The 26,006-nt window shown below is 32.6% G+C and overlaps 4 protein-coding genes across 8 annotated transcripts in view; 2 read left to right on the plus strand and 2 right to left on the minus strand.

Moving 5' to 3' along the window:
* The window catches only part of DNAlig1 (DNA ligase 1), a 42,038-nt gene extending 40,553 nt beyond the window's left edge, over nucleotides 1-1,485 (minus strand). The window contains 1 exon segment of the mRNA XM_076453077.1: nucleotides 1,365-1,485. The gene's annotated coding sequence lies outside the window, so the exon portion shown is untranslated.
* A 3,663-nt stretch (nucleotides 1,486-5,148) lies between these two features.
* Nucleotides 5,149-14,408, plus strand: LOC143224784 (serine protease 30-like). Its single transcript, XM_076453084.1, has 9 exons — nucleotides 5,149-5,287; nucleotides 6,154-6,305; nucleotides 6,523-6,760; nucleotides 7,629-7,739; nucleotides 8,536-8,749; nucleotides 9,477-9,612; nucleotides 11,611-11,767; nucleotides 13,140-13,291; nucleotides 14,230-14,408. Exons 1-9 carry the CDS (start codon nucleotides 5,230-5,232, stop codon nucleotides 14,392-14,394), a joined length of 1,383 nt encoding a protein of 460 aa, XP_076309199.1. The 5' UTR covers nucleotides 5,149-5,229; the 3' UTR covers nucleotides 14,395-14,408.
* A 665-nt stretch (nucleotides 14,409-15,073) lies between these two features.
* On the minus strand, nucleotides 15,074-25,885 carry LOC143224785 (small ribosomal subunit protein uS8). Of its 3 annotated transcripts, none has more exons than XM_076453085.1 (4): nucleotides 25,755-25,885; nucleotides 22,528-22,665; nucleotides 19,403-19,568; nucleotides 15,074-15,213 (listed from the first exon to the last, which is right to left on the minus strand). In XM_076453085.1, exons 2-4 carry the CDS (start codon nucleotides 22,658-22,660, stop codon nucleotides 15,120-15,122), a joined length of 393 nt encoding a protein of 130 aa, XP_076309200.1. In that variant the 5' UTR covers nucleotides 22,661-22,665; nucleotides 25,755-25,885; the 3' UTR covers nucleotides 15,074-15,119. The 3 variants fall into 3 exon arrangements, with proteins under 3 accessions (XP_076309200.1, XP_076309202.1, XP_076309201.1); XM_076453087.1 differs by having other exon boundaries at nucleotides 25,708-25,772; XM_076453086.1 differs by lacking the exon at nucleotides 25,755-25,885 and adding an exon at nucleotides 23,885-23,910.
* The window catches only part of LOC143224783 (xylosyltransferase oxt-like), a 37,153-nt gene continuing 36,938 nt past the window's right edge, over nucleotides 25,792-26,006 (plus strand). For 2 of the 3 annotated variants that reach the window (XM_076453082.1, XM_076453083.1), the window contains exon 1: nucleotides 25,792-25,914. The gene's annotated coding sequence lies outside the window, so the exon portion shown is untranslated. The remainder of the gene's footprint in view (nucleotides 25,915-26,006) is intronic. The other variant, XM_076453080.1, reaches the window with a different exon arrangement.

Below are 26,006 nucleotides of genomic sequence, written 5' to 3' on the forward strand. Positions count from 1 at the left end.
TCAAATCTAGCATTCAAATAAACCATTCATGGGAAAATCTGGATTTAAAAGTTCAGAAGTATTAGCTTGTTTACATAACGTGTGTAACTGACTTAAGTTCTGAGGAACCGAGATAAAGTTTTGTCCTTTGCTAAAATATACCTTTGATCCATTACAGTTATGGAATTGCTTCTCTCACATGGTATCATGTGCTGTTCGTGCAAATTAGTTTAAACTTTCATCAGATAGCTTTTCAATGTGAAATGTTTTATGTTTGAATTGTTGTTGTAGCAACTGAGGAAAGTTCTTGGCAAGTCGAATAACATTATTGTCAACTTGATCTCTCTGGTGTTCTTTGATTCAGAATTTGAGAGTATTTGCAAATAAAATACACTTTATTTTCAAGTATGTATTTTTACTACAGGTTCTTTTTTTTCTTTTAGTTTCATCACACAACATTTTCAGAAAACAAACTCATAACAATCTCAGAAATCCCATTTCCCATAACACAGGCAGCATATGTTTACACATATGATTAGTTATCCCAAAGCTATAAAAAAAGTATTTAATAAATTGTGATAAATCAAATATGATAAGTGTTTTTTACATAAATAAATACTCATCTCTTGTACTAAACAAAAACCAATAACAAAACCTCATACACAACATATACTATACTCTTGTTTCAAATTCCACGTCTTGGTCTGTTATACTAAACAACATATCCCTAATTTTCTTTTCAAAAGACCTCAATTCCAGAAATAATTTTTAAGTTCATACAGTATCAATAGTTAGACTTTTTATATTTCATAAAATATTTATTTTATTAAAACCCAAATATACTTCTTCACAATTCATTTTTCATCATCATTTTTAATACTTCCAGTATGATAAAAGAAATGAAAAAAATAAAATAGTCATTCTCTTAACCTTTAAAGCTGTCGCTAGGCAACAAGTATATGGTTAAATTGCCCAAAGCCCTCTGTTGGGCACAACTTTAATAAACTAGGCCTACTGGGTAGTGGTACTACCAGCATTGCTAACGCGGTAACTTACTGTAACACAAGTCTTAATATCGCAGTCTAAATACACTTTAGTAATGGTGGAAGTATTCTATAACCGATCTCTTACTCTTAGATAAATATTACAATTTCGCACTTAGTAACTACAACTTTATCACAGTTAAACGTACTTCCACAAATTCGAAGTAAATCATAAAATTTAGGAAAAAATATAGTAAATGCAATAAACAAGTATGCTTATTACTAATTAGTTATATATACTTACATGTCATGAGAAAAAGTAAATGCGTTGTAGAATTAATTATTAAATGTTTATCTCAACAACAACAAAAATTGTCAAGTTGTGAAACTTTTTATACTTACAATATTGATTTTTGCGACATTTTCCTAAGTTGAAAACAAAATCACTAAACTAAACTACACAAACCTAATAATAATCCTCATACACCCTATTCGCGCCAAAACATGCGACATCTACGTTTGGGATTTTTTTATTTTTTTACACAGAATAATTCCTAGTCAAATATGATGTTATTTTAATTTTGAATAAACGAAAATATAATAGTTTCCTTTCAGACTTACCAAAATAGATATATACTTGGTAAAGGATTTTCCTTATTGCAGATACTTATATGTCACAGCTCTAACTATCAACAATTTATTTTTTTGCCAATAAAACTACAATGCACCTCTTGTTATTCTAATATATTTAAAGAAATATATTAAAATAAGTAGGGCATATTACAGATAATTTACATTTATAAACATTAAAAATAAAACGTACTGCTGAAGATTTTTATACTTTGATGAGGATTTTCCACATATTAAACTTTTTGTATTAACAGATAATTTGAAAAAAAAATCCGTATAATAAAATTCAGTGTTTGTGTTTCACCTAACTTCTCCTAAACCTCATGCCACATTGACTGCTAAGTGATACCAAACTAATCGTCTCTGTTCCGAAAATTGCGCAAATTAAAAAAATTTACTCCAACCTTTGGGAAAAAAAACTAGATTTCCCGAAAACATCTTCTCCTAATTTTCTTGACCTATCAACTTCTAAATGATGCCAAAAGTTAAACGTGTCATCTAACCCCTTAGGGAACCCGAATGTTTCGTAAAGCGATCCCTCTATTTACAATAAACCAGACACGTAAATATATGCCATGAACCCACTGGTTCTCTACCATGTTTATATAGTTGCTCAAAATGTTAATAAAGAAACTGTTAATACTATTATTGCAAAAAAAAGCAACACAAAGTTTATTATAAAACCAACAAATATTTTTTTTATTATCAAGAAATCACTTTCAAATATAATGTAGACAGATCTGTTAAAACATTTTGTTAGGAAAATAAATTTTCTAATACCTATTCCAAGGTTTGTTTGTTTGTTTTGAAATTTGCGCAAAGCTACTCGAGGGCTATCTGCTCTAGCCGTCCTTAATTTTGCAGTGTAAGACTAGAGGGAAGGCAGCTAGTCATCACCACCCACCGTCAACTCTTGGGCTACTCTTTTATCACCGAATAGTGGGATTGACCGCATATTATAATACCCCCACGGCTGAAAGGGCGAGCATGTATGGTGCGACCGAGATTCGAACCAGCCACCCTCGGATTACGAGTCAAACGACTTAACACGCTTGGCCATGGCGGGTCCGGTTCCAAGCTTTTTGTTTCAAATTCAGACAGTCTCTTAGAATAAAAGCATTTTCTTCTCCATACACGTTGCGCTGCTGTATGATAAAAATATTTCTAACTATTACTAATCAATAACAAAAACTTAAACCATGTCTTATGTCTTTATCCGTCGTGTATAAATATGGTGGTGTCTTTACCACTATTTCTTCGATTCGTTATCATGCACACCAAGTGAATTAAAAGATTAACTGGCAACAAGTCTTAGAAAAGCGCTGTTTATTTATTCAAGCTACCACATTCCTCCTTTCTCATAAAAACAACATTCGTCTCCGTGCCTTATCTCGGAGTCATTGAACCCTAGCTAACCGTCAACTTTTCTTTTGATAACCCAACTTCCAATTTTAGTTGTGTATGATCCATCTATGATTGAATTCTGTATTTCTTGCATGGTAGGCTCATGCTAAAGGATTAATAATTCACATAAGCTCCGCTGACACCATTTACCAGTCCTAGAATAAACTAACATTTTCTCTAGCCCCTATTTCTGTTTTTTTTTTGTGTGTGTGAATTTCGCACAAAGCTCCTCGAGGGCTATCTGCGTTAGCCGTCCCTAATTTAGCGGTGTAAGACTAGAGGGAAGGCAGCTAGTCATCACCACCCACCGCCAACTCTTGGGCTACTTTTTACCAACAAATAGTAGGATTGACTGTTTATATAACGCCCCCACGGCTGCAAGGGCAAGCAAGTTTGGTGCGACGGGGATTCGAACCCGCGACCCTCGGATTACGAGTCCAACGCCTTAACACACTTGGCCATGCCGTCCTCCCTATCTCTGTTTAATATTAAAACAACATACGATATTCTCTGATGCATAAGAAGAAAAAAAACAAATAAAGAAGGGTCTTGGGAAATGCTGTACAGAATTTTCCTAAATTTATTTTCTGACGCAGTTTGAAGAAAGAAACCAAATGAAAGACAAAAACAAAGCGAAAAACGAACTTTTATTTCATTTTAAAGGCAAAGTGATGATTGTACTAAAACACAATAAAATATTTTCTAGATTAAAGTGGGCTCCTTTTTCCAGAAGTTCTGAATTAAATTATAAAGAAAATTTGAATAATACTGGGAGAGTACAATTATTATATACTGAAAACAAAGCATCATATCTTCCAGCCCTCCTTCCCCTGGTACAGCGGTAAGTCTTCGGATTTACAATGCTAAAATCAACAGTTCGATACCCCTCGATGGACTCAGCAGATAGCCCAATGTGGCTTTGCTATAAGAAAAAACACACACGCATATACTCTAAAGTGCACGAGCACTGGCGGTACTAGTTGTTTTATCAGTAAAAAGGAGGATATTGATCCTCCAGTTGTCACAAAACCCACTACGTAGCTGGAAACCTACAGAAATTACATAAATGTACTAATAAGCATAATTCTGAAATGGTCATTTTCTTTGGAATTCTTTAAATGAGACCAAAGTAGAACGACGTATAGCAATGAGTAGCCAGGTCAACTGTAAGCTATCCACATTCAATAATCAGTTTACGCTGTTAAACCTAAACACACCTGGTATGTATCACATACTACAGCTAATCTAAAGCAATAAGTTAACCTTATTGAAAAGTTATTTGGCTTCTCTACAGCATCTATGTTTGTGGTATGTTTCGCACTTAAGAATGCAAAGGTAATTAAACAGTATGTGTCTGTGTGTGTTTTGGTGTGTACCAGCGGGGACATGTTAATTAAGTAAACAAACTGTTGTGCATTTGTTTACTTTCTTTCAGTAGTACTCATAATAAAATTGAAAAATAAAGTTACTTATCCTTAAAAAATCTGGCAACTTTTGAATATGTACACAGTAGAAAATCAGCCCAAATACCTAAATTTTAAGTAAACATTGAAATAAAATATCCACGAAAAATTTTGTTCTCTGTCACATATTTTTTCTTTCTAAATTTTTTTTATTATAACTTTTGATTAAAATATCCTTTATCTTTAGGCCATTAGACTCGTCATCCGAGGGTCACAGGCTCTAATCTCCGTCATATCAAACATGTTCTCCCTTTCAACCATGGAGGCGTTATAATATGTGGTCAATCCCAGCATTCGTTGGTAAAATAGTAGCCTAAAAGTTGTCGGTGAGTGATGATGACTAGTTGCTTTCCCTCTGGTTTTAAACTGCTAAATAGCCATCGTGTAGCTTTAAACGAAATAAAAAAAACTGCTTGCAATAACACTTTAAACACGAATTCAGACTAATTGATGGACGCCTCTTCCAATTTACTCTATTGGGCACGTTTAATTTTGTTTCTAAAGGTCATAGAATGATCAAGATATTTATTATCTTATAGAATATTTGTATATCATACCGTGAGAAGTTTTCCACGTGGTTTAATAGTAATTATACTAAACAGGATCTTTTCATGATATGAAAACCATCTTTATCGACCTTATCGTAAAAAAAAAAAAAAAAAAAAAAGAAATTCTAGCCTACTCAAATGTAAAAGTAAAATATGTATTCGAACAAAGTTAGCTTACTTTACCTGTAGTGGAGTTTTTACGAATCTTTTCATTGTCTGAAAATGCAAGTGGTTAAACTCGAAATTGTTTTACTACTAGTTGCTTTCAGTGACAATACAGGTACGAATTATATATTATTTTGATTAAAAATTGAATACAATTATAATATTAGTTCATCATTATTATATAGAATATTTCCCAGTACATATTTGTGCCCTTCATATAAATGAAACTAAAAACTAAAAGTTTCTAGTTTTCATCATCGTTTGAATCTCATAAATGATTATGTAATTAACGTATTGAATTTATATATGCCTAATAATGACAAACAAATTTAGGCTATCAGTAATAACACAAAGCTATAGTTGCTGTCTGTTAAGTATTAGTTCATTTCTGTGCATTAGAACTAGAAATAAAAATTAAATTACGGACATATTTCTCTTAATTAGGTCTCAAAACACAAAGTTCTAAGAGAAAATGTTTTAAATGTGTATACTGCATCTCTTTTCGATTATTGTTGTAATTATATTTGGCAAAATGAATCTAAAAATGGAAGTCATAAGTCCTTGTAACTTTAACTGGTTACACAGTCTAAACTTTATTCGCAGTTAAAGTATTAAGCAAGCAATACAAAATATTTTATATTATATTCGGTTCCACTGTATTAAATAAAATATCATTACATTTAGATGTTTGGACACTTTGCTTTTTAACAGGACTAGAATGCTTTAGTATTTAAGGTGTTCGGATTGTGAATCCAAAAATTCATGGTTCACGTTTTATTGTCGCAAAAATGAATGAACAATTTGGGTTTGTTAATGGTGCTATAAGATTAACAGTCAAATCCTAATATTCGATTAATGGTAGCCTAAGAGCTGACGGTGGGCGCCATTCGTCTATCAACTCAAAACAGAGGATTGGAATGTGCAGAAAGTCATTTGTTAACCTCTGTGCCAAAATTCTAAATTATTTATCTTGCCTCTTAGAGTGTAGCGAGGAATATATCTCTTGTGGGGCTAACCAACCGAAAGTACTAACTGAGCCTGAAGGCATCATTACAAGTCCAGGTTATGATGGATTTACTCGCTACCCATTCAATCTCACTTGCTCTTGGACTATCTTAGCTCCACCTACAAAGGTAACTTATTGTTTTTATTTCTAAATTATTACTAATAGTTATTTAACATTTTTTTATGATATTAAAATAATTATCGAATTAGAATAATGCAATCACAATATTAACTTGAATAAGAAACATGGATACAAAACATACATAATTTAAGTTTAAATAAACTTTATTTTTATATGTGAAAACCTCCATTTAAAGCATTTTTTTTCAAAATTCGAATTTTTAGCTCATCCAGTTGACGTTCGAGGAATTTCTAGTAGAATTCTCTATACAGTGTGTTTTCGACGCTTTAATGATTTTTGACGGGCATTCCAAGACATCACCTTTGATTGATCGATTTTGTGGCTTTTCTTTGCCTCGTCCACGAAAATCCTCTGGTCCTGCGCTTCATATTACCTTTTACAGTAATAATTTCCGAAGTTTCCCAGGGTTTAAACTTTCATTTCAAGAAATTGACGCTCCAGGCATGTTCTTTAATTTTGATTCAAATATAAGTTAAACGATAAGTTTATATGAAGTATCCATTTCTTTTTAAATTATTTTTATGCCGTTAAAGTTTTTAGTGACTATTAATGTAAGACATATTTACGTGATCTTTCAATTATTCTTTAAAAGACCAATAATGTGACGGCCAATCTCACGATTCGTTGCTAAAAGAGTAACCCAAGAATTGATAGTGGGTGATGATGAATAGCTGCTTTTCCTCTAGTCTTACACTGCTAAATTAGGGACGGCTAGTGCAGTAACTCTCGTGTCGTTTTGCGCGAAATTAAAAACAAACAAACTAAACAGTTGTTTGTTTGTTTTTACAAATTTTTGGGGTCATTTTCCCACACCCCCATAGCATTAGCATACATTGCATGCCAATTGTGCTTCTCACAATATGTGCTGGCTTTTGATCTCACAAATTAGGATCCTCTCATTTAGTCGTTCCGTGTACAGGCCTTAAGTGCTTGTCTATTTTAAATGTATGCCTCCCGCTAGTACAGCGCTAAGTCTACGGATATACAACGCTAAAATCAGGGGTTCAGTTCCTCTCGGTGGGCTCAGCAGATAGCCCGAGGTGGCTTTGCTATAAGAAAACACACACACGCTTTTGCCCTCAGTGACTCAGCGGTATGTCAGCGGAATTACAACGCTAAAACCGGGTTTCGATACCTGTGGGCGGAGCACAGATAGCCCATTGTGCAGCTTTGTGCTTAATTCAAAACAACAACAACACACGATTTAAATGTATATTCGCAACCTTTTCATTAATTCTGACGATCCACGAGCTTATCGAAGCTGATATAGACCATAATAATGGTTATTTTTTCCTTTCGATTCCAACAGTGCCTTGTGATGTTCGTGAGCTAACGTGTCGAAATGGTTATTGCGTGTCACGTGACTACGTTTGTGACACGAAAGATGATTGCGGTGACGGAAGTGACGAAGAATCGTGCGGTATGTTAGAGTGTTTACACACTTATAGAAAAGAAAACCAAAATATGACGTATAATTTATTATTTTTACATTTGTGACAAAATTATTTAAATTCGTGATGACGAGAAACCCACTTAAAGTTAATGTATTCTCAAGATGGCTGATATGGCTATTAAAACTTTAATTAAACTAAAACACAGAACAACGTTTCGACCTTATTAGTTTACCTTTAGGTTAAGAATTATTTAAAGTCAGATAATATCTGGTTTTGGTAAGAACTTTCAATCTTCAATGTACTGAATAATTTTTTATGATAATAGGGGTAGAATGTTTTAATCATTTATATACTGTTAGTATCATGTAAAATCTTTTTATTGTGCTATTGTCTAACATATTGTTTATCACAGATACTGCAGTTTGTAGATGTGACATTTCAATGCCCCTGAAGAAAAAAGGTCCACCTTTCGAAAGCGCTCGGGTTATATGGTTTCTGTTTCATTTCTATCAACACTTCTTGAACCTACGTGTTTTTCTGTTCCCCGGTAGTAAAGTTAGTAAATTTCTGGATTTACAACGCTAAAATAAGGGGTTTGATTTCCCTTGGTGAACTCAGCAGATAGCCCAATGTAACTTTGCTGTAAGAAAAACCAAAAACAACACATAAACACGTGTTTTTCTAACATCACGAATTTGAATACAACATTTAATTAGAACATCACTGCCTTTTTAACACTGATCAGATTCTACAAGATAATTTATGGTTTGTCACTCGTAATGTTTTTCACTTTGTATGCCAACATATTTGTTTTTGTTCAAGGATATCCTCTGCAACGTCTAGAAAAGTGCGGGAGACCCCACATATCGCCTGTCCTGGGAAATGATCGAATTGTTGGAGGAAAACCAGCTGTTCCAGGAAGTTGGCCTTGGCAGGGTTCTCTCAGGTTGCCAAAAGAAGAACCATATGGTCACACATGTGGAGCAGTTCTGATTGACGAGCAATGGGCTCTCACAGCTGCTCACTGTTTTAAAAGGTGGGAAAGATTTATTAGACTCACTCATCAATCTGGGAAGCTTCTGGCCTTTTTTCTTATTGTAAATATATCACATAATACACCTAGGGCACTCGTTACTATTCAGGTTACGTATTTATAGCAATTCTTCTTAAATCGCTTCACTTTGTACTCATGAGCCCCCCGCTAGTACAGCGGTATGTCTGCGGATTTACAACGCTAAAATCAGGGGTTCGATTCCCCTCGGTGGGCTGAGCAGATAACCATTTGTGGCTTTGCTGTATGAAAAACACAAACACACACATTGTACTCAAGAACAAATAAAGAAAACCTTTTTCTGTATGTACGTGGGATAATGTTGCAAAGCTTCCATCACCATTATTTTTTTTTGCTTTTACACCCTGCTCTTACACTTACCTAATCAAAATGTGTATCGTTGACATGGCAACACAATATCATAACAAGATCAATGTAACATGTTTTTACAAAACTTACAACAACAATAAAAACTTAGGGTCGAACATTACTCGTACATACTGAAGTAGAGAGTTCACAATATGGCAATGCTCAGTTTCTGCATCACCCTATACATAAGTACACTTAGATCTTCAAATTAAGGTAGCTCTAATACGTTTAATCACACGCATGCACATATATACATATCATGCCAACACTTACCAAATATGTTACGTAATATTTTCCTCTATAGATTGATATTTATAACTTTGGAATTTAACACTTGTTCCAGACGACTTAACAACACACTTTGGACGGTACACTTTGGTAAACATAGAAAACTGGAAAAGGAGGAAACAGAGCAGCGACGCTACATTGACAAAATGTTTATCCATCCTGATTACTTACCAATGACCTCTGATGATCCTGTAAGTTTTTCCAAATAATGTCGTATTGTAAAGACATTTTCATTGATAGAAATATACGACTTAACTACGTATGTAATAGATTTGTTAACTTTACTTTCGGCTATGAATTTCCGAATACGTTTTCATATAGCTATTAATTTATTGCTGTGCTTTTTAAATATAATTTGAATTTTTAGTGTTTTTTTATGTAATTGTCTCTTAGATCAACATGGGTATATTGTTTTCTAAATATGTTGAGTTTTTGTATGGCTATTAATTTATTGTTATGCTTCTTTAATAGAATATGAATTTTGAGCGTATTTATAATGTACCCGATGTGGGTACATTATTTAGTTACATGGCATAAGTACACTATTTCAATAGTTAAACATTTTCTACAACCCGTTTCGGTCACCTGGTGAATCAACAGCTTTCTGAACTCACAACTCTAGCATCCGGGTCTTACTTTCATAAGCCGGGCAAACCCCAGTAGCCCATTGTGTAGGTTTGCGATCTGTTATGAGGTTTTAAAGTTACTTTGAACTCTACGAAAGCTCCATTGATAATGAAAATAAAAGTTGGATATCAAATGTACTCATATTGTTTATAACGACTATCAGACATTGCACTAATATAAGAATTACATGTAATTTGTCAACATGTGATATTTTTGCAGCACACTAGTGAATAAGGCCCGGCATGGCCAAGCGTGTGATTCGTAATCTTAGGGTTGCGGGTTCGCATCCCCGTCGCGCCAAACATGCTCGCTCTTCCAGCCGTAGGGGCGTTATAATGTGACGGTCAATCCCACTATTCGTTGGTAAAAGAGTAGCCCAAGAGTTGGCGGTGGGTGGTGATGACTAGCTGTCTTCCCTCTAGTCTTACACTGCTAAATTAGGGACGGCTAGCCCTCGAGTAGCTTTGTGCGAAATTAAAATAAACACAACCTAGTGAATAATTTACACTGTTTTCTGGATGAGGTAGTGGCTTGTCAATACAACATTCCAAAATTAGCTATTCGTGATGGCCAATATGGGTAATCCAACCTTTAACTTTAACATTGTAAGTTCGGGAACTCACTGCTTATCTTACAAGGAATATATTATGGGAAGTTAAAACCACTTTTGTGGCTAAACGTCGTATGCTACCTTTATTATCTATGAATCGAACAAGATACTTCGAAAATAATTTATAGTTTTAATGTTCGTATCTTATTTACAATAAAAAATGTAATTGATTTTGTTTGTTAATAATTTGTGCATTAAGTACATACATACTTTAACAGAACACGATTTCAATAAATATATAAAAGGGTTCCTAAAATCACTTTTACGGAAATTTTAATTAGTTCACGATTTCACAGATAAACATTTATTCCACGGATTCTAGAGTTGATAAAAGTTCATTAGGTATTTCATTATTTAAAAAAAATGCAAACTTGTTCATAATTTACACATTACGATTAATAATTTTATGTTTATAAAATACGACATCTGCAACAGATGTCGCAAAACTTTAGTGTTCATGAACTTAAAGTTTTGTATATTATTTGTTTCAAATGATTTTGCAACGTCGTTTGAAATTCCGCGCAACGCTACACGAGGGCTATCTGCTCTAGCCGTCCTTAACTTAACAGAGCAAGACTAGATGGAAGACAGCTCGTTACCACCATTCACTGTAAACTTCTTTATCAAGGAAAAGTGGAATTGATCGTGTCGGTTACGTCCTCACTGCTGGAAGAACTAACATGCTTAGTGTGACAGGGATTCGAACCCACAATTTGGAGTCGAGTACCCAAACCTACAAGGGGTTTTAAACAGAAAACAGTAATTCATGTTGTTAAAGAATACATTTTTCCAGCTTGGCAGTTACCATTACGTAACAGTGTAAAAAAATATCCAAATACTTTAAAAGACTAATTCATTTTTTCATAGAAATTATTTGCGTGTTTCAGTAAATTTTTTGAAATGAAATATTATGATGTGTTTTATTTTACTAGTTTGTATCATTTCCGAGTAGGATCATGAAAATCGAAAAGAAAATGACATTGCCCTTGTCAAGTTAAATGCCAAAGTCACAATCTCAGATTATATCCAGCCTGTGTGTTTACCTCGAAGAAGTCTTAGAATCAAACCTGGTACTTTCTGTCACGTCACTGGTTGGGGTGAAACACGTGGTAAGATATTCTATTTGGTTTGTTTTGAATTTCGCGCAAAGCTACCCGAGGACTATCTGCACTAGCCATCCCCAATTTAGCAGTGTAAGACTGGAGGGAAGGCAGCTAGTCACCACTACCCATCGCCAACTCTTTTAACAACGAATAATGGGATTGACCGTGACTTTATAACGCTCTCACGGTTGAAAGAGCGAGCATGTTTGGTACGACGGGAACTCGAACTCACGACCCTTGGATTACAAGTCGAGTGCTAAGATCTTCTGTACTTGTGGGCTTTTGTTTTGAATTTAGCGCAAAGCTACACGAGGGCTATCTGCGCTAGCAGTCTCTAATTTAATAGTGCAAGACTAGAGGGAAGGCAATTAGCCATCACCATCCACCAACTCTTTTACCAACGAACAGTGAGATTGACCGTCACAATAGCTGAAAGGGCACGCATGTTTGGTGCTACAAGAATTCGAACACGTGACCCTCGGATTACGAGTTGAGTGCCTTAACCACCTGGCCACGCCGGGTCTTTTGTAAATTTACCCGGCTATAAAGATTTATATTCTTTCGAAGTACTAAAAAGGACTTTTTTTTTAAAAAAAATTTCATATGGTAGATTTCAAGAAATTCAGATTTTTAAAAATTTATACGAAAAATTTAACATTTTATTTATAATTTTAGAAATCATGGACTAGAACCAGAAGTGTATAATGGAAATTAACTACACACCACATTATGATTCAAATATTAAATGAGAAATTAGGTTCTGGTGCATAGCGGTACTACTTCTAGTTAATTCCGACTTCGTAAAACCAGATTTTAGGATTGAGTCCCGTAAACTTATAGGTTTCTCGCTGGGTGACTGCGATATATGGTCTGTTGGATAGTTGTTTTTTTTTACCAACCGTTTTCAATTAAAACAATGTATGGAGAAATCTTTTATCTGGACTTGTAAAACTCCTGCTATTTTTACATATTCCAGTAACTACACGGATTTGTCATCCATTTCTGGACTAGCTTCTTTTTACCAGTTACTTTTATACAAGTTTATTTAAGTATTATCAGAACTAATTGCTTCTGTAAAAATATAAAATGTCACGGAAATAAATTTCAATATATATTGGTAAATTATCACGTTTTTACAGAGAACTAAGCCTATAACAAGATGGTTTTGAGCCATCACTGCAACTTAAAACACACATTAAAAATTATTTTTTGGTTACAACTGTATAAATATTCAATGTTCTACCGAAAGTTTTTGTAGTAACATATAAGTGATTGTAAATATATACATTTCTTTCTTCATTAAAGTAGAAATGAAGGGCGAATCTGTATTTCGTTCCAAACATCTGGTCTTTCTTTATACCTGCTTATATCATTCTAGGTACCGGTTTCCATGAAGAATTAAAGCAAGTTGAGGTTCCAGTGGTTAGCTTTAAAAGCTGCAAACAGATTTACAAAGACGACTTGTTAATGACAGATAAAACTGCAATGCTGTGTGCTGGTTTCACCAAAGGAGGCCATGATTCATGCAAGGTACCATCGTTTTACTGTTTCCAGAAACATTTTGTAATTATGTTTATATAACTACAATAAATAAAGCGTATTTCATTTGCTATTCGTATTAAAAATAAAATAAAAAAAACAACACCAGAACTATTTTGTGATGCCAGAGTAAAAACTGTATCTTTATTTATATTGTGGATATTCGTATTTTGAAATGGTGTTCAAAGCTTTTGAAACAATTCATACATGGTTTGGGGTCCAATGAGGCTCTTGACTTTATTGTAATCAAGAACATCAGATCCCATGACCAAAATTATACTCTGATGCTCAATTCACCATTTTCCATTGTAGCTTCCACGAAGGTCAATTTCATGTCCTTAATAAAATTACCATTAATGTTAAGGTCATGCAGTATCTGACCAAAGCCACCAGGAAACTCAGAGTAGATGGTCAAATACATTTACCATGATTTCAACTTCTCTTGATACAGCTGGTTTTATTACTCCTTCATGTCAAACTTTGAAACAAAATGTGGTACTCAAGGATTTTATGTTCAATAATTAAGTGGGTGCTTTAAAAAAATAAACCAAAATTTCAGATTTAAATTGTCAACTGTATTAGTATATGTATAAATGGATCAACCATAACAATTTTAGAGTAAAAAAAATATTTTTTCTAAACCATAGTGTTTTTTTTCTGATAGGAAAGCCACACAGGGGAATCGAACCCCTGATTTTAGCACTGTAAATCTGTATGCTTACCTTTATCCCTGTGAGGGATCCCAAATCATAGCATTCAATTATTAGATAATGTCGTTGTTCTGGAATACCTTGGTTTTAGACCCCCTATTATTTTAAGTCCTGTTGTAAGGACTCTTCTGCAAATCTTACTGGTCATAATGCTACATTAATAATAATTTTTTTATATAACATCGCAGACATTTCTAATGTCTAACTTGTATATTTTAGGGAGATAGTGGTGGACCAATGGTGACATCTATCGGAGATACGTGGTACTTGGTTGGGCTAGTATCTACTGGTGGTGCTTGTGCTGCAGCCATGGAACCAGGCATATACACCTATGTTCCTACTTATATGAAGTGGATTCGAACCATAATTGGAAAAAATCACTGAGTATTTTGTCAGCCTATCTCTGTCAAAAAGCAAAGAAAACTTCCTTTGTATAAAGTATCTTATAAAGTATTTGGCAACTAAAAGTTAAATTCCTCCAGACTAAATATACTAAAATAAAAACCCATTTCACAATATTCTAGAAAGAAAGCTAAAGTTTCAGAAGTAGCTCATTTATTATGTTTTAAAATTTGTTAACACAAAGTTGATTTCAATCAGATTTCCTTTTACCTTATAAAACTAATTTTTTTCAGTATTATTTAGGTTTCTAATAACATAAAATTTAATTTTGATTAAAGAGTACTGAAAAGAAGTCATTATAACTATTTTTACAAAACAAAATTCTGCTCATCGGGCTTTGAATCAGACGATGTTCCTTGTTGCTGAAAAACAACAAGGACATGGTGAAGAAATAAAGATCTTTCATAGAACTGACAGAAAACAAGAAAATGTAGACATAAAAATAAAATATTTCTGTAGAGCAGCACGTTACACTGACTTCTGTGTATAAACACAAGGATAAACTTTCCCAATTACTTTTGAAAATAACAAGTACTTTTTAAAATGTACAAGTGAATAAAACAAAGAGGATATTTTTTTTATAAAAACATTCCTCAAACATAACACATTTCAATGTTTGTGGACAGAACACACATTTAACAGCTAATTAAAACAACAAAAATATGTGGCATACTTTTATTACTTGCCCATTGATTTTTACAAAATTTTTAGAAGAAAAATCCCAAAATCTTTCCACCTAAGTGTTTCCTTCTTGCCTCTTCGTGATCCATAATTCCTCCCGATGTTGTGAGAACAAGGAACCTGTAAACATAAAAATGTATATAAACTGACGAAGTACACCTCCACATTTTATAGATGACAGACTGTCATTAATGTCCAACTATATCTGATCTACAAATACAAAAACTTTTAAGCTAAAATCATTCCACATATTTCTATTTATAAAATTATACAGAAACAAAAAGAACCAGAGACGATTTGAATCTTCAAACAACTCATATTTCTTATGAGAAGTTTACACCTAACTAAAGAATTTGAGATTAAATACCTCTCACTGAATTTGATTCTTACTGTTATGAGTAGACCAATGTGTGCATGTGACAATCTCTTAAGTTCTGACTGTTATGAGTAGACCAACGCTTGCAAGTGATAATCTCTTAAGTTCTGATTTTAAATGAACTACCTCATTACCATTGTGCATGCATAAACTTGACATCAAAACAATTAATACATCAAACTTTAGATTTAAGTCCTTAATTTTACAAATAAATATTTAAAAATTCTCCCCTACCATGAGAATTGCCAAATTAGATTTCTACATCTTCCTTAATTAAGTACTGAACTCAAAGGATTCATGAGATATGCTTACAAACAATTTGTGTGTGACATCATTGAATACACTAACTTGAGCTTCATGTTACCCTAATGATTTACAACTTTTGTGGGGGAATAATCAGTTGGACAACAAAATCAAGTTTAAACAGATGTGTACTGTTAGAAGCTTAAGGCTTTTTATGATAAACAACTAGAATGACATATTAAAATCTGCAGTCATTCTAGAATGAAATAAATAATTTGATTACATATTTTTTTGAGGTAGTTACAAGCTCAGTCAAATGCACATATAGTTAGGGTAGAAAAATATATATGAGAGCCTTACTAAAAATCTCTTATTAATTTAGGAGGTTGAAGAGGTTAAACAAATGAAGTGCCAATTTTTAGATGAAGTATCTTTTAGCTTAACATGAAAATTATTTGCACTCAAAACAGTCAACACTGACACATTTTCAGTAAAAAATTCTTAATTAAAAACTCAATTTCTTTGTGCACAAAAGATTTGTAATATTTACCAAATACTTGTCAAACTTTTTGAAGATACATACACAAAATACCTTAACCCTATAGTTATGGGTCCCCTTTCTGGGCATGACAAACAATTTTACTGTCAATATATCTCAATGAAATTAGCATTTCAACTCTAAATCTTCAGGTCTGTTGTTCCACGATGCACGAGCATTTATGAGTTTCAACTCTCAGTCTTTGTAACTTAAGTAATTTCTCTTGTGTACCAGGCCTTAATGTACAGAGTGAAACAAGGTTAACTGTTCTCTTCAAGTTCCTTAGAAAAAGTTCCAAAAAAGGAAAATCTCTTGGGAACTCTTGTCAGAAGCCATGCACACTTTCCACACACACAGCCATACAATTTATCAGTGCCACTACTCTTTTCTCTAGATGCTTATAACCAATAGAGAGCTAATTTTACACTGGTTATTTAAAAGTTGGTGCACAGAATTCCATACAAATTCTCTAGTATCATTCTTAGAACTCTGTATTGTTTCTCATTTATAAATACATTAAGTAAATAAATAATTAAATTGTATTTAGGTATATTTTTGTTAGTTATGTGTTATTTACATTTTAAAAGGCACATTAGAAAGTTTAATAATATTTTAAAATACAAGCCGAACTGCATTAGTTCATAACCTTAATGTAGTAACCCAAACATTCTGATGAAGGCTACAGTGTCTCTGTCAAATATACTGTAATATTGCCAGAGGACACCTGGTGACGTATGGGAAAAATGAGTAAACGTTAAAGGAAATGAAACAAACTATATGTGAAAAGGTAAAAACTTACAATTAAGAATATAACCGAAAGACATTTTAAGATTATTCGATGAAAAACTAAAATGTGATTTCAATATCACATGGTATAAATCAGACTTTTTTTATCATCGCTTTTACACAGCTATTATTGTGGACATGTATTAAACTTTTTCTATCAGGCCAGCAGTATATTTATTAATTTGTAGCACTTCACTAATACTCAAAATATTCAATCTGAGTACAAACAATCACTAAACAAAAATAACAGATCTTCAGTCTAAATACTTTAACAGTTAACCTTTAACAAAATATTACCAGTTGTGAAAATACATTAAGAATGTCAAAGTCACTGTAAGTATCTTCATATAAAAAGCAAGCCAAATGGATACGAACTGTAACCGTATATCTAACAGTTACAGTATGGAAACTGTGAAAATCATTTTGGAGTTACAAGGTCAGCCATGTTAATTAGCCAGTGGTTAGAAGGTTAAAACATAGTCGCCACCATCTTACTGAACAGGGGTAATTAAAAAAAATAAACCATGCATAAATTCAATCACCATGTATTTCAAATTCAAGACACGCTAATTTCCTTTTAGTGGATATTTGAGAAATTTATAACACTTGAAGCCAAAACAAATGCATATAAATTATATTTCAAGTCTTACGAATATTATGTGACCACTCTTAGCCTAATGCCAATAAGAAATGCTTTCTTCAATATTTTACAGACACTCACTGAAATGAAATTTCAAGTGCCTTGAAGTACTACCCACATTTCTCTTCTGATTTTTTGCTGCCTACACAGTTTATTTCAATCAAGATAATCCCAGATATACACACACTCAATAACACTGAAGTCCAAGATCTGCAGAGATCACAATAAACATACATCTGCTTCCTTTCTATTGAGATAATGTTTGATTGCATGTTTGGCATTGTGATCATGCTAGAAAATGAAACCTCTTCCACTAAACAACAAATGCTCTAAAGTAATGTAATGGTGAATTGTTATTTGGTTCTATTGGACAAAGTCCTGCACGCTGCCAATATTGTAAATATTACAAACTTCAATTCTGATTAAATAGTCCAGTAATTGGATGATCCCCTGCCATGCTTAGCTGAATATCTCACCATTATTCCACCAAACATCCTGGTATATATTTCTTTGACATCTTAAACTTTGACCTATCAGACCAAAATACCATTACTCACACCCTGGATGATCAATGTTTTGGGTTTTCTCTTACCTTTTGCTACCTTACCAATACAGTTCACACTGTTGCAATGCACTCTCTACGCCTTCTGGTGACAAAATTTACATTTCACCAAGGGTCGGCTTTAACAATAGTGGGTTCTCAGTTCTGTAGCAAGGCAGTTGCTTATTATACATCCATTACTGAATTTAGTGTGCCTAAAATACTTATATCTAAGATGGTCTCTCAGGTTTCTGTCATCATTAATACCAGTTCCATTTTTTTATAACTTGATAATTTTCATTTTGCAAAAAAATTCCCTATTTATGTAAAATTATGCCACATTTTATTTTACCACAACCGGTGCTAGTTGGACCAACTTTGTATTTCAAAGTAAAGCAACAAACTTTGTGCAATGTAACCACCAGTTTAGTGTTATAAGATGCACTCAGAAAAACATGCAAATTGACATAATTAACTACAACATAACTAAACATGTAAAAACTCCAATAACTGCATGAACATGCACTTCTTACATGTTTCCTATGAAGACAATATGTACAAGGCAACAGGTGGACAGCCACATATTTTCAAAGCACTGTTCATCTTTTTTAAATTCCAGATGAACGTAAAATGTCAATTTATCCCATTACTGTTAAATTTCAATATCACATGGTATAAATCACTTTTTTTTTTTCATCGCTTTTACACAGCTATTATTGTAGACATGTATTAAACTTTTTCTATCAGGCCAGCAGTTTTCTAATGTAGAAAAACAGAAACTTGTTGATCCTAAAATAATTTTCTCTTACTTAGTAGCTTCAGAAAAATTTTTATTACAAGTTTTCTTACACATTCTGATTTCTTTCATTCTCTTAATAGTTCAAATTTACAGCTCATGGTTACATGTCAACAATCAAAATGCAAAGTTACAAAGCTTTTAGTGGTTGATTCTAGGGTTCAGACTACAACTCGATGTTTTTAAAAATTAAAAAGTTTCAGAAAATAAAGATAAAAAGTCAATAACAGTGATGATACATGCCCTAGAAAACTTGTAGCATTTTAAAATTTTGATTAAAGAACCAATTCTGTGGCAAAACTGAATTGATTTTCCAACAATTTCACATATTAATCTTAATAAAGCGTTCACCGATTAATAAAAAAAAATACACAAATATGGAAACTCACCCAAATTGTCGAGATGGCAAAAGGTTGCTAGTCCACTTCTCTAAGTCTCTAAGATGTACATCAAACCGAGGACTGATTACACCACATTTGTTAAGACGACCTGTTAAATTAACCACAATTTTTCCGGCTCTGTGATCATCTACTATTTCAAATTCTCCTATATAACCTGTTAAAAAATAAACTAAATGTGAATGAAAACATTTTCAGAAACTGTAGACTCCTTTTCCATTAAAATAAATATCTTGTGACTTGGAAATCAGTTTTGGCATAACAAAACATTAAAAACAAACAAACATCAAGTCAGAAACGGAGAGTACTTTGAAGAAAATAAAATGAAAACTGGAGCTGGTTACTAGAAATTTGGAAATATTCAGAATGTATTTTTATTACTTCAATATTTAATTACTGCTTCATTGGATGCTATCGGTAACACAAGAGTTAATTCAGGCTAGTACTGACCAGAAGTTTAATATTTTACATGTCCAATCAGTTTTAATATTTATTTCAACCAGAAAATATTTACTTAATACTTTACTTTGCTGAATGAAACAGTCAATTTCTTGCTACAACAAAAACACACAAACAAGAAACATGGTATAATTAAGAAAAATTTACTTTAAAACACTTTGTATTTTAATACAGCAATGTTATTAACCCCATCAGGCACAATAAGGGTGATGTTTTGGTTGAAATAAGTTACATTAAATGATTATAGCTTAGTTTTCAATAAGCTAACCATTCTTGTATTTATTTATTTATGTTACTTAAAGGAAATACAGTTGACAAAAGTTTCAGTAAAATGGGATTTACAGTATCAGAATAATTTGGCATCACATCCCAGAACCTACAAAACTTGTCAATCCTCAATATTTTTATGTGACCTTTCGTCATAAAAAATATTCCTTTAGCTTTCAGATGAACATAAAAAAGATGAAATTAAAAAAAAATTATTATGGAATAAAAATAATGTGGTCAGATATTATAAATCCGAAGTTTTTCAAACAATTAGAAATTATTAAAATTAACCATTTTAAAACTGCTTTTTTAAAACCTTGACCATATAATTCACCATTTTCAAAAATATTACACTATTTTGGGCACAGTATTATGAATAACCTAGCATTAAAAATTAGCATCTACATCTTTCAAAGCTGAGAACCAATTAAAGATCCTGAGAACTGCTGTAAGTGTGAATTCAACCAACAAAATACAGAAACATTGAATAAGTGTCAAGCTAACCAAAGTGCTTCAATGTGATTGGATGAAATCAATATAATCTGAGAAGTCTACGAAGAAATAATGATAGAAGTGATAAGAGTTCTGATAATTAGCACATAGAAATCAAAAACTGATTGAGCACCATGTAAAAACAAAATAACACTTATGCAATAATTTTCAAGAAAATTTTTAAGCAGATGTGTACTTAAGATGACCTGAATAACCAACAGCCATGAAAGAGTTTCAACCTGTTTCTGGCAGATGTTACAAAATAGTAGTGTGTTCACAACAAGTAATACTGTATAGAGAAGTGATATTTATGCAACTGTTTCTCCTTCAGGAAAGAATATTTATATAACTACTTTTGTCTCTTAAAGTAAGTTTGGTTGAATTAGAATGAAACAAAAATCAACTTATTAACACCATAATAAATGATGCCAAAGTCTAGGAAAAGTTCTAATAGAGCTACTGTTAGTTTTGGGTTCCTAATTCCAAATAACGTTTCATAGGAAAAGCCTAAATTACTTTCAGTTTGGATAAGAATTAGAGATTCCTTTAAACTCTGCAAACATTGCAGCAAGCACAGTAGGAGTTAGATCACGCAGAAGATAATATACTCCAAGAGAGTCTTGATTATACCTCGTGAATACATCAACGATTTGTATTAATCCTAGATTTTTTTGCATCTCCAATGTTTCAGAGTTGAATTTAAAATTAAACTTTATTAATAAGGTATGTCAACAGGATTAGCATCAGGATGCTGTAGATAATTAAATTTTTTATATCATCTAAGTTTTAATTTGTAAAAAACATATTTAAAAGATTCTTTTATCTTTTATTGTGACATGACAATGTAAATAGTACAGCATCTATGTTGTCTAAATCACGTAAGTACAATCTATGCGAATCATTGTGTATAAACAAAGTTGATTTTCAGACATTAACTATTTTTTAACACTCACAGCTTAGTTGGAAAACCAGTAATGGTTGTTTTGGGACGTTCCATTTTCATGATTTATGCACTACTTTTGTTCTAAAATGCTTATCTGAAAGGCAAATTAATTTTTGTTTTGATAATGAAATTAGAGAAACAAAACTAAGCCTAGTTTAGTACATGTATAATGGCTGTGCTGTGGACCAGCATACAAGAATCTGTTTTTTTCCAAGGATGAATAAGTTGAACAAGACAGGCAATAAAGTTACAATAAACTACATGTAAAAAGGTGAATGATTGAAACAGGGAATATACTATGAAATCAAGAATACCCCAAAATGATATACATGGAAAAAAAATAATTACTGTAGATTGTATACATAGGTTTAAATGCTAACAATATTTCTACAAGTTCTTTATCTATATGAACATGTATGTACCAGATGTACTTTTACATAACCCCTGAAAGTGTCCTCTTTCAAGGGTACACAAAAAGTTAAGTATCAAATATTTATTTCTTGCTTTTGAAGTTCATGTCATCTTGTAGCCTGCAGAGTGCATATTATTATAGTTATTCAGGGCATGCAAATGCTTTACTGATGTCATTTTAGTGCCTACTGACTGACCAACACAAAACACTTCTATACAGTGGTTAAAACATGTCTCCTTCAGGCAGTCTTTTAACCTCCCCTTTCAAAGAGGAATATGGGTGTATTTTATCACAGCAAAGCCACATTAACGAGGGGAATCGAACCCCTGATTATTTTGGTGTTGTAAATCTGAACATTTACTTCTGTCCCAGGAGGAGACAGTAAATTTGTGACAACTGTTAATTTGATTAAAATATACAGATGAAGATTACTTGCATATTATTTGCTGCGCTTCTTACAAACACAGCTGACAATACACTACAGTTCCATAAAAATATTCATACGACACAAATAGCAAAATGACAAAGCTCTGTTACACTTACCATGTTTCATCATAACAGTCAAAAACCTCACAATAACTTTAGAGCACGGACGAAGAAGAACTTGACGTTTCCCTCGTTTCTCTGCATTATTGACGGACTTTAAGGCATCTGCCAGTACGTTCATTCGCACCATCTTGCCTAAAACGAAATCATGTACACCAAAAGTATGGAACAGAAGTAATGCATTATTCAATAAATCTTTATGCTACATTTCACTGGTATCAGCTATATTAACATTTAAGAGAATTTTCTTACTTCATTAAGCCTTACTTTATCATATATGAATTAACAAGTCACATGTTAATGAACAGTTGGGAAATGTTTCACACTTGGACTAGTAACAAAACAAATCTTTAATAAAAATACTTCATTAAAAATATCTGATTCTTTTATGTTAAAAAACAACTAATATTTACTAAAAGCTTACTAAGTTTTGTGAAGGTGCACAAGCTACAGTATAAATACTTCACTTTTGTATATTATACCACTAAAGGGTCAATTAACAGCACTCACGAGCAGTTAAAAGCTCCAAGTTTGGAGTGAGACGTTTTATACTAATAAGACACAAACATTACACTCACAGATCCGTACCTGACCACTCTTAATAAAAAGTCTGGTTTGAATGTTAAGTAAAGATACACGAGAGATACCTGCACTAAGTGTCCCCAGCTAATCAGATTAGAGGGAAGACAAATAGTCATCACCACCCATAGCAACAAGCTATCCTTTTACCAACAAATAGTGAGAATGATCATCACAGCTGAAGGGACAAGCATGTTTGGTGATTCAAGCATTCTAACCACCCGAACATTATCACAAAATATAATATTTAAAACATAACTAAGTTCTTGCGATTAGCTTTTAGTACACAACAAAACAATGTGCTATTATGAACCTCAACAAACTGTGGGAAAAGTTGCTGAGAAATAAAGGCAACTTTATGACATCTCAATTATCTTTGTGTGTTATTTTAGCATATTCCAATTGGAACATGGATTTATATGCCACAAACTGAATATGTGATCTTGCTTTTAACTGAAAGATCACCTCTAAACAGCTTTCATTTGAGCCAAGCTACAACACCAGTGGAGAAAATACACCTTTAAGAGGAGGCCACAAGTGAACCATCAGCAAGAAAGACATTTTGTAGAAGAGAAAACTCACACTCAATCGTAAGGCTGAAACAGACTTCTTTAGTTTACTTTCAAATTCAACATACAATTATTTAGGCCAAGAGACTTAACTGATTAAGCTTAGTACATGGTAAAAATATATATGTTCAAATAACTCAAAACTAGTTAAGATAGGAACATTAATCAGTGATGTCGAGAAAACCTACTTGTAGAAAAATACATACATAAAAACGGCTCATTTGGGCCGATGTCATTTACATAGAGGTCAACGTTCGACCTTCTTCGGTCACCGGTGGACCTGACAATGACTGAAGGTCAAAACGTTGTTCACTCCTCTACGTAAAAATTTATTCTCAACCAAAACGAGCCATTTTTACATATAGATAGGAACACTGCTGTTTTAACTAGTTTTAGTTGTTTGAATATATACATATTTACTATTCACCATTTTTGACTGAGTTTATCAACAAGAGAGCATTAGAGATCTTTCTACAAAAATTCATCAGCTTACAGATGTTAGTGCATTTTTTTTAACAGCTTTAACAATCTGAACTTATCTGTGATCAAAACACACACAATACAGAAACATTTTATCCAAAAAGGAGCAAAACAATAAAATTATCAAGTTTTATTTTCCTTCTAGCTTTCAGCAAAGGTTTACCTCCCATTTACAACCAGTCATTTTCATGTTCTGACTTAGGAATAGCCGTTTCTCAATCATAGGGAAGAAGTCAACAAAAAATGGAAGTGTGACTAAAGCAATACATTTAGCCATACAGTATAGAAGGAAAGACTTAAGACCCATTTACTGGTCACAATTAACAACAATGCTTAGTTGTTACAATGAGAATGTTATCACCAGTTTGCTTTGAAAGTCTATAATACATCAGTGCTTAACTGTAGCTGGTTTAATGTAATGATAGTACCTATGACTTGTAATCACATTACTTATAAACATCAGTCTCTTGAGAAGTATGCAACTCTTATCAAACAATAAATATTAGATACTTTAACAATAATTAACAACAAAGTTTAAATTTACAGAAACTTACAAATTTATTTTGACACTTTTTTAACAAAATATGCATTACACATACACAGAAATACTCTGAAAAGTTACCAGTTACCTCAAATGCAACAACACATACTGATTTTCTTTGTGGGTCAGCTTGGAATTTGCAGGAAATGTATTTACAAGTTTTTTTGTTTGACCTTTTACTTCCTTAAATATACATACATTGTAGAAAGACTTGTAATTTTGTCATCATGTAAAAATTGCTAACTTATTTCACTAAATGTTTATACTTAATTATTCCAATATTTTCTTTGAAATTGTCAACTTGAATTTTCTAATCAATGCTCTTTCAACTTATTTGTCAGTATTTCATGTTATTACATAGTGATACAGTTTACTATTGAGTACTAAATGAAATAGCTACGTCAGGTATAATTTCATTCAAAATTTCTTGACACGTTATCATGTACAATTATTAGTAATTTTTGTAGTCATGCAAATTCTTTTTGAGAAAGATGTCATTGACGTTAAATTTAATCTTCAAAAATATTAACATTTTACCAATACATTTACTCGTTCATAACTGTTTCAAAATGCAACCAAACTATTTTAAGTTGTAGCTTGGAGATTCTAAGTTTACATTCGTCACTGTTTTACCTTTACAATATTAAACGTATTTCTACGAGAACGAGACGTTAACAAATGTTATATAAACGTTGTTTTACCTTTAACAGAATAATTTTGATGTACCTTTTTGCTAATATATTCTCTTATAGTTTAGACACACTCGATTCTTATTATTTGTACCAATCCTGAATATTTCTTTGTGTCACACAAATGAAAAGACGGACAAAATAAACTCATGGTAAATTGCTAACACTGAAAGTAATCTCTACTAGACAACATTCAGCTTGTTTTAACTTCACTTAAATCTTAACAGTATGTTAGTTCAACGAAAAAAAATATTAAAACGATACACGGTATCTTAGAAAATAGCTTGAGCTATCAAAAATTTCACATCAAGCCCATTACCATCAGATTAAAAATGATTTCTTCACCGCTAAATTAAACATGCTCACCTCGTTTCAGATGGCTGTCTTCAAAAGAGGGAGAATCTTACTCTCAACATCAAAAGCATTCGTTATACTGCCAGTAGAGGGCTGCATTGGAAATATTTTGACAGTGGTTTGGGGTTGTGTTTCTGTTGTTATTAACGAAATATACCAGCAGATAACTAAGGTAAAATTTTATAAATTAATGTTATCGGTATACCGTATTTACATGTTCTAATGCTCAGATATTTGATACTGAATGTAAATGAAAATCCTGAA

Source organism: Tachypleus tridentatus, chromosome 9, assembly GCF_004210375.1.
Source record: "Tachypleus tridentatus isolate NWPU-2018 chromosome 9, ASM421037v1, whole genome shotgun sequence".
Classification (NCBI taxonomy): Eukaryota; Metazoa; Arthropoda; class Merostomata; order Xiphosura; family Limulidae; genus Tachypleus; species Tachypleus tridentatus.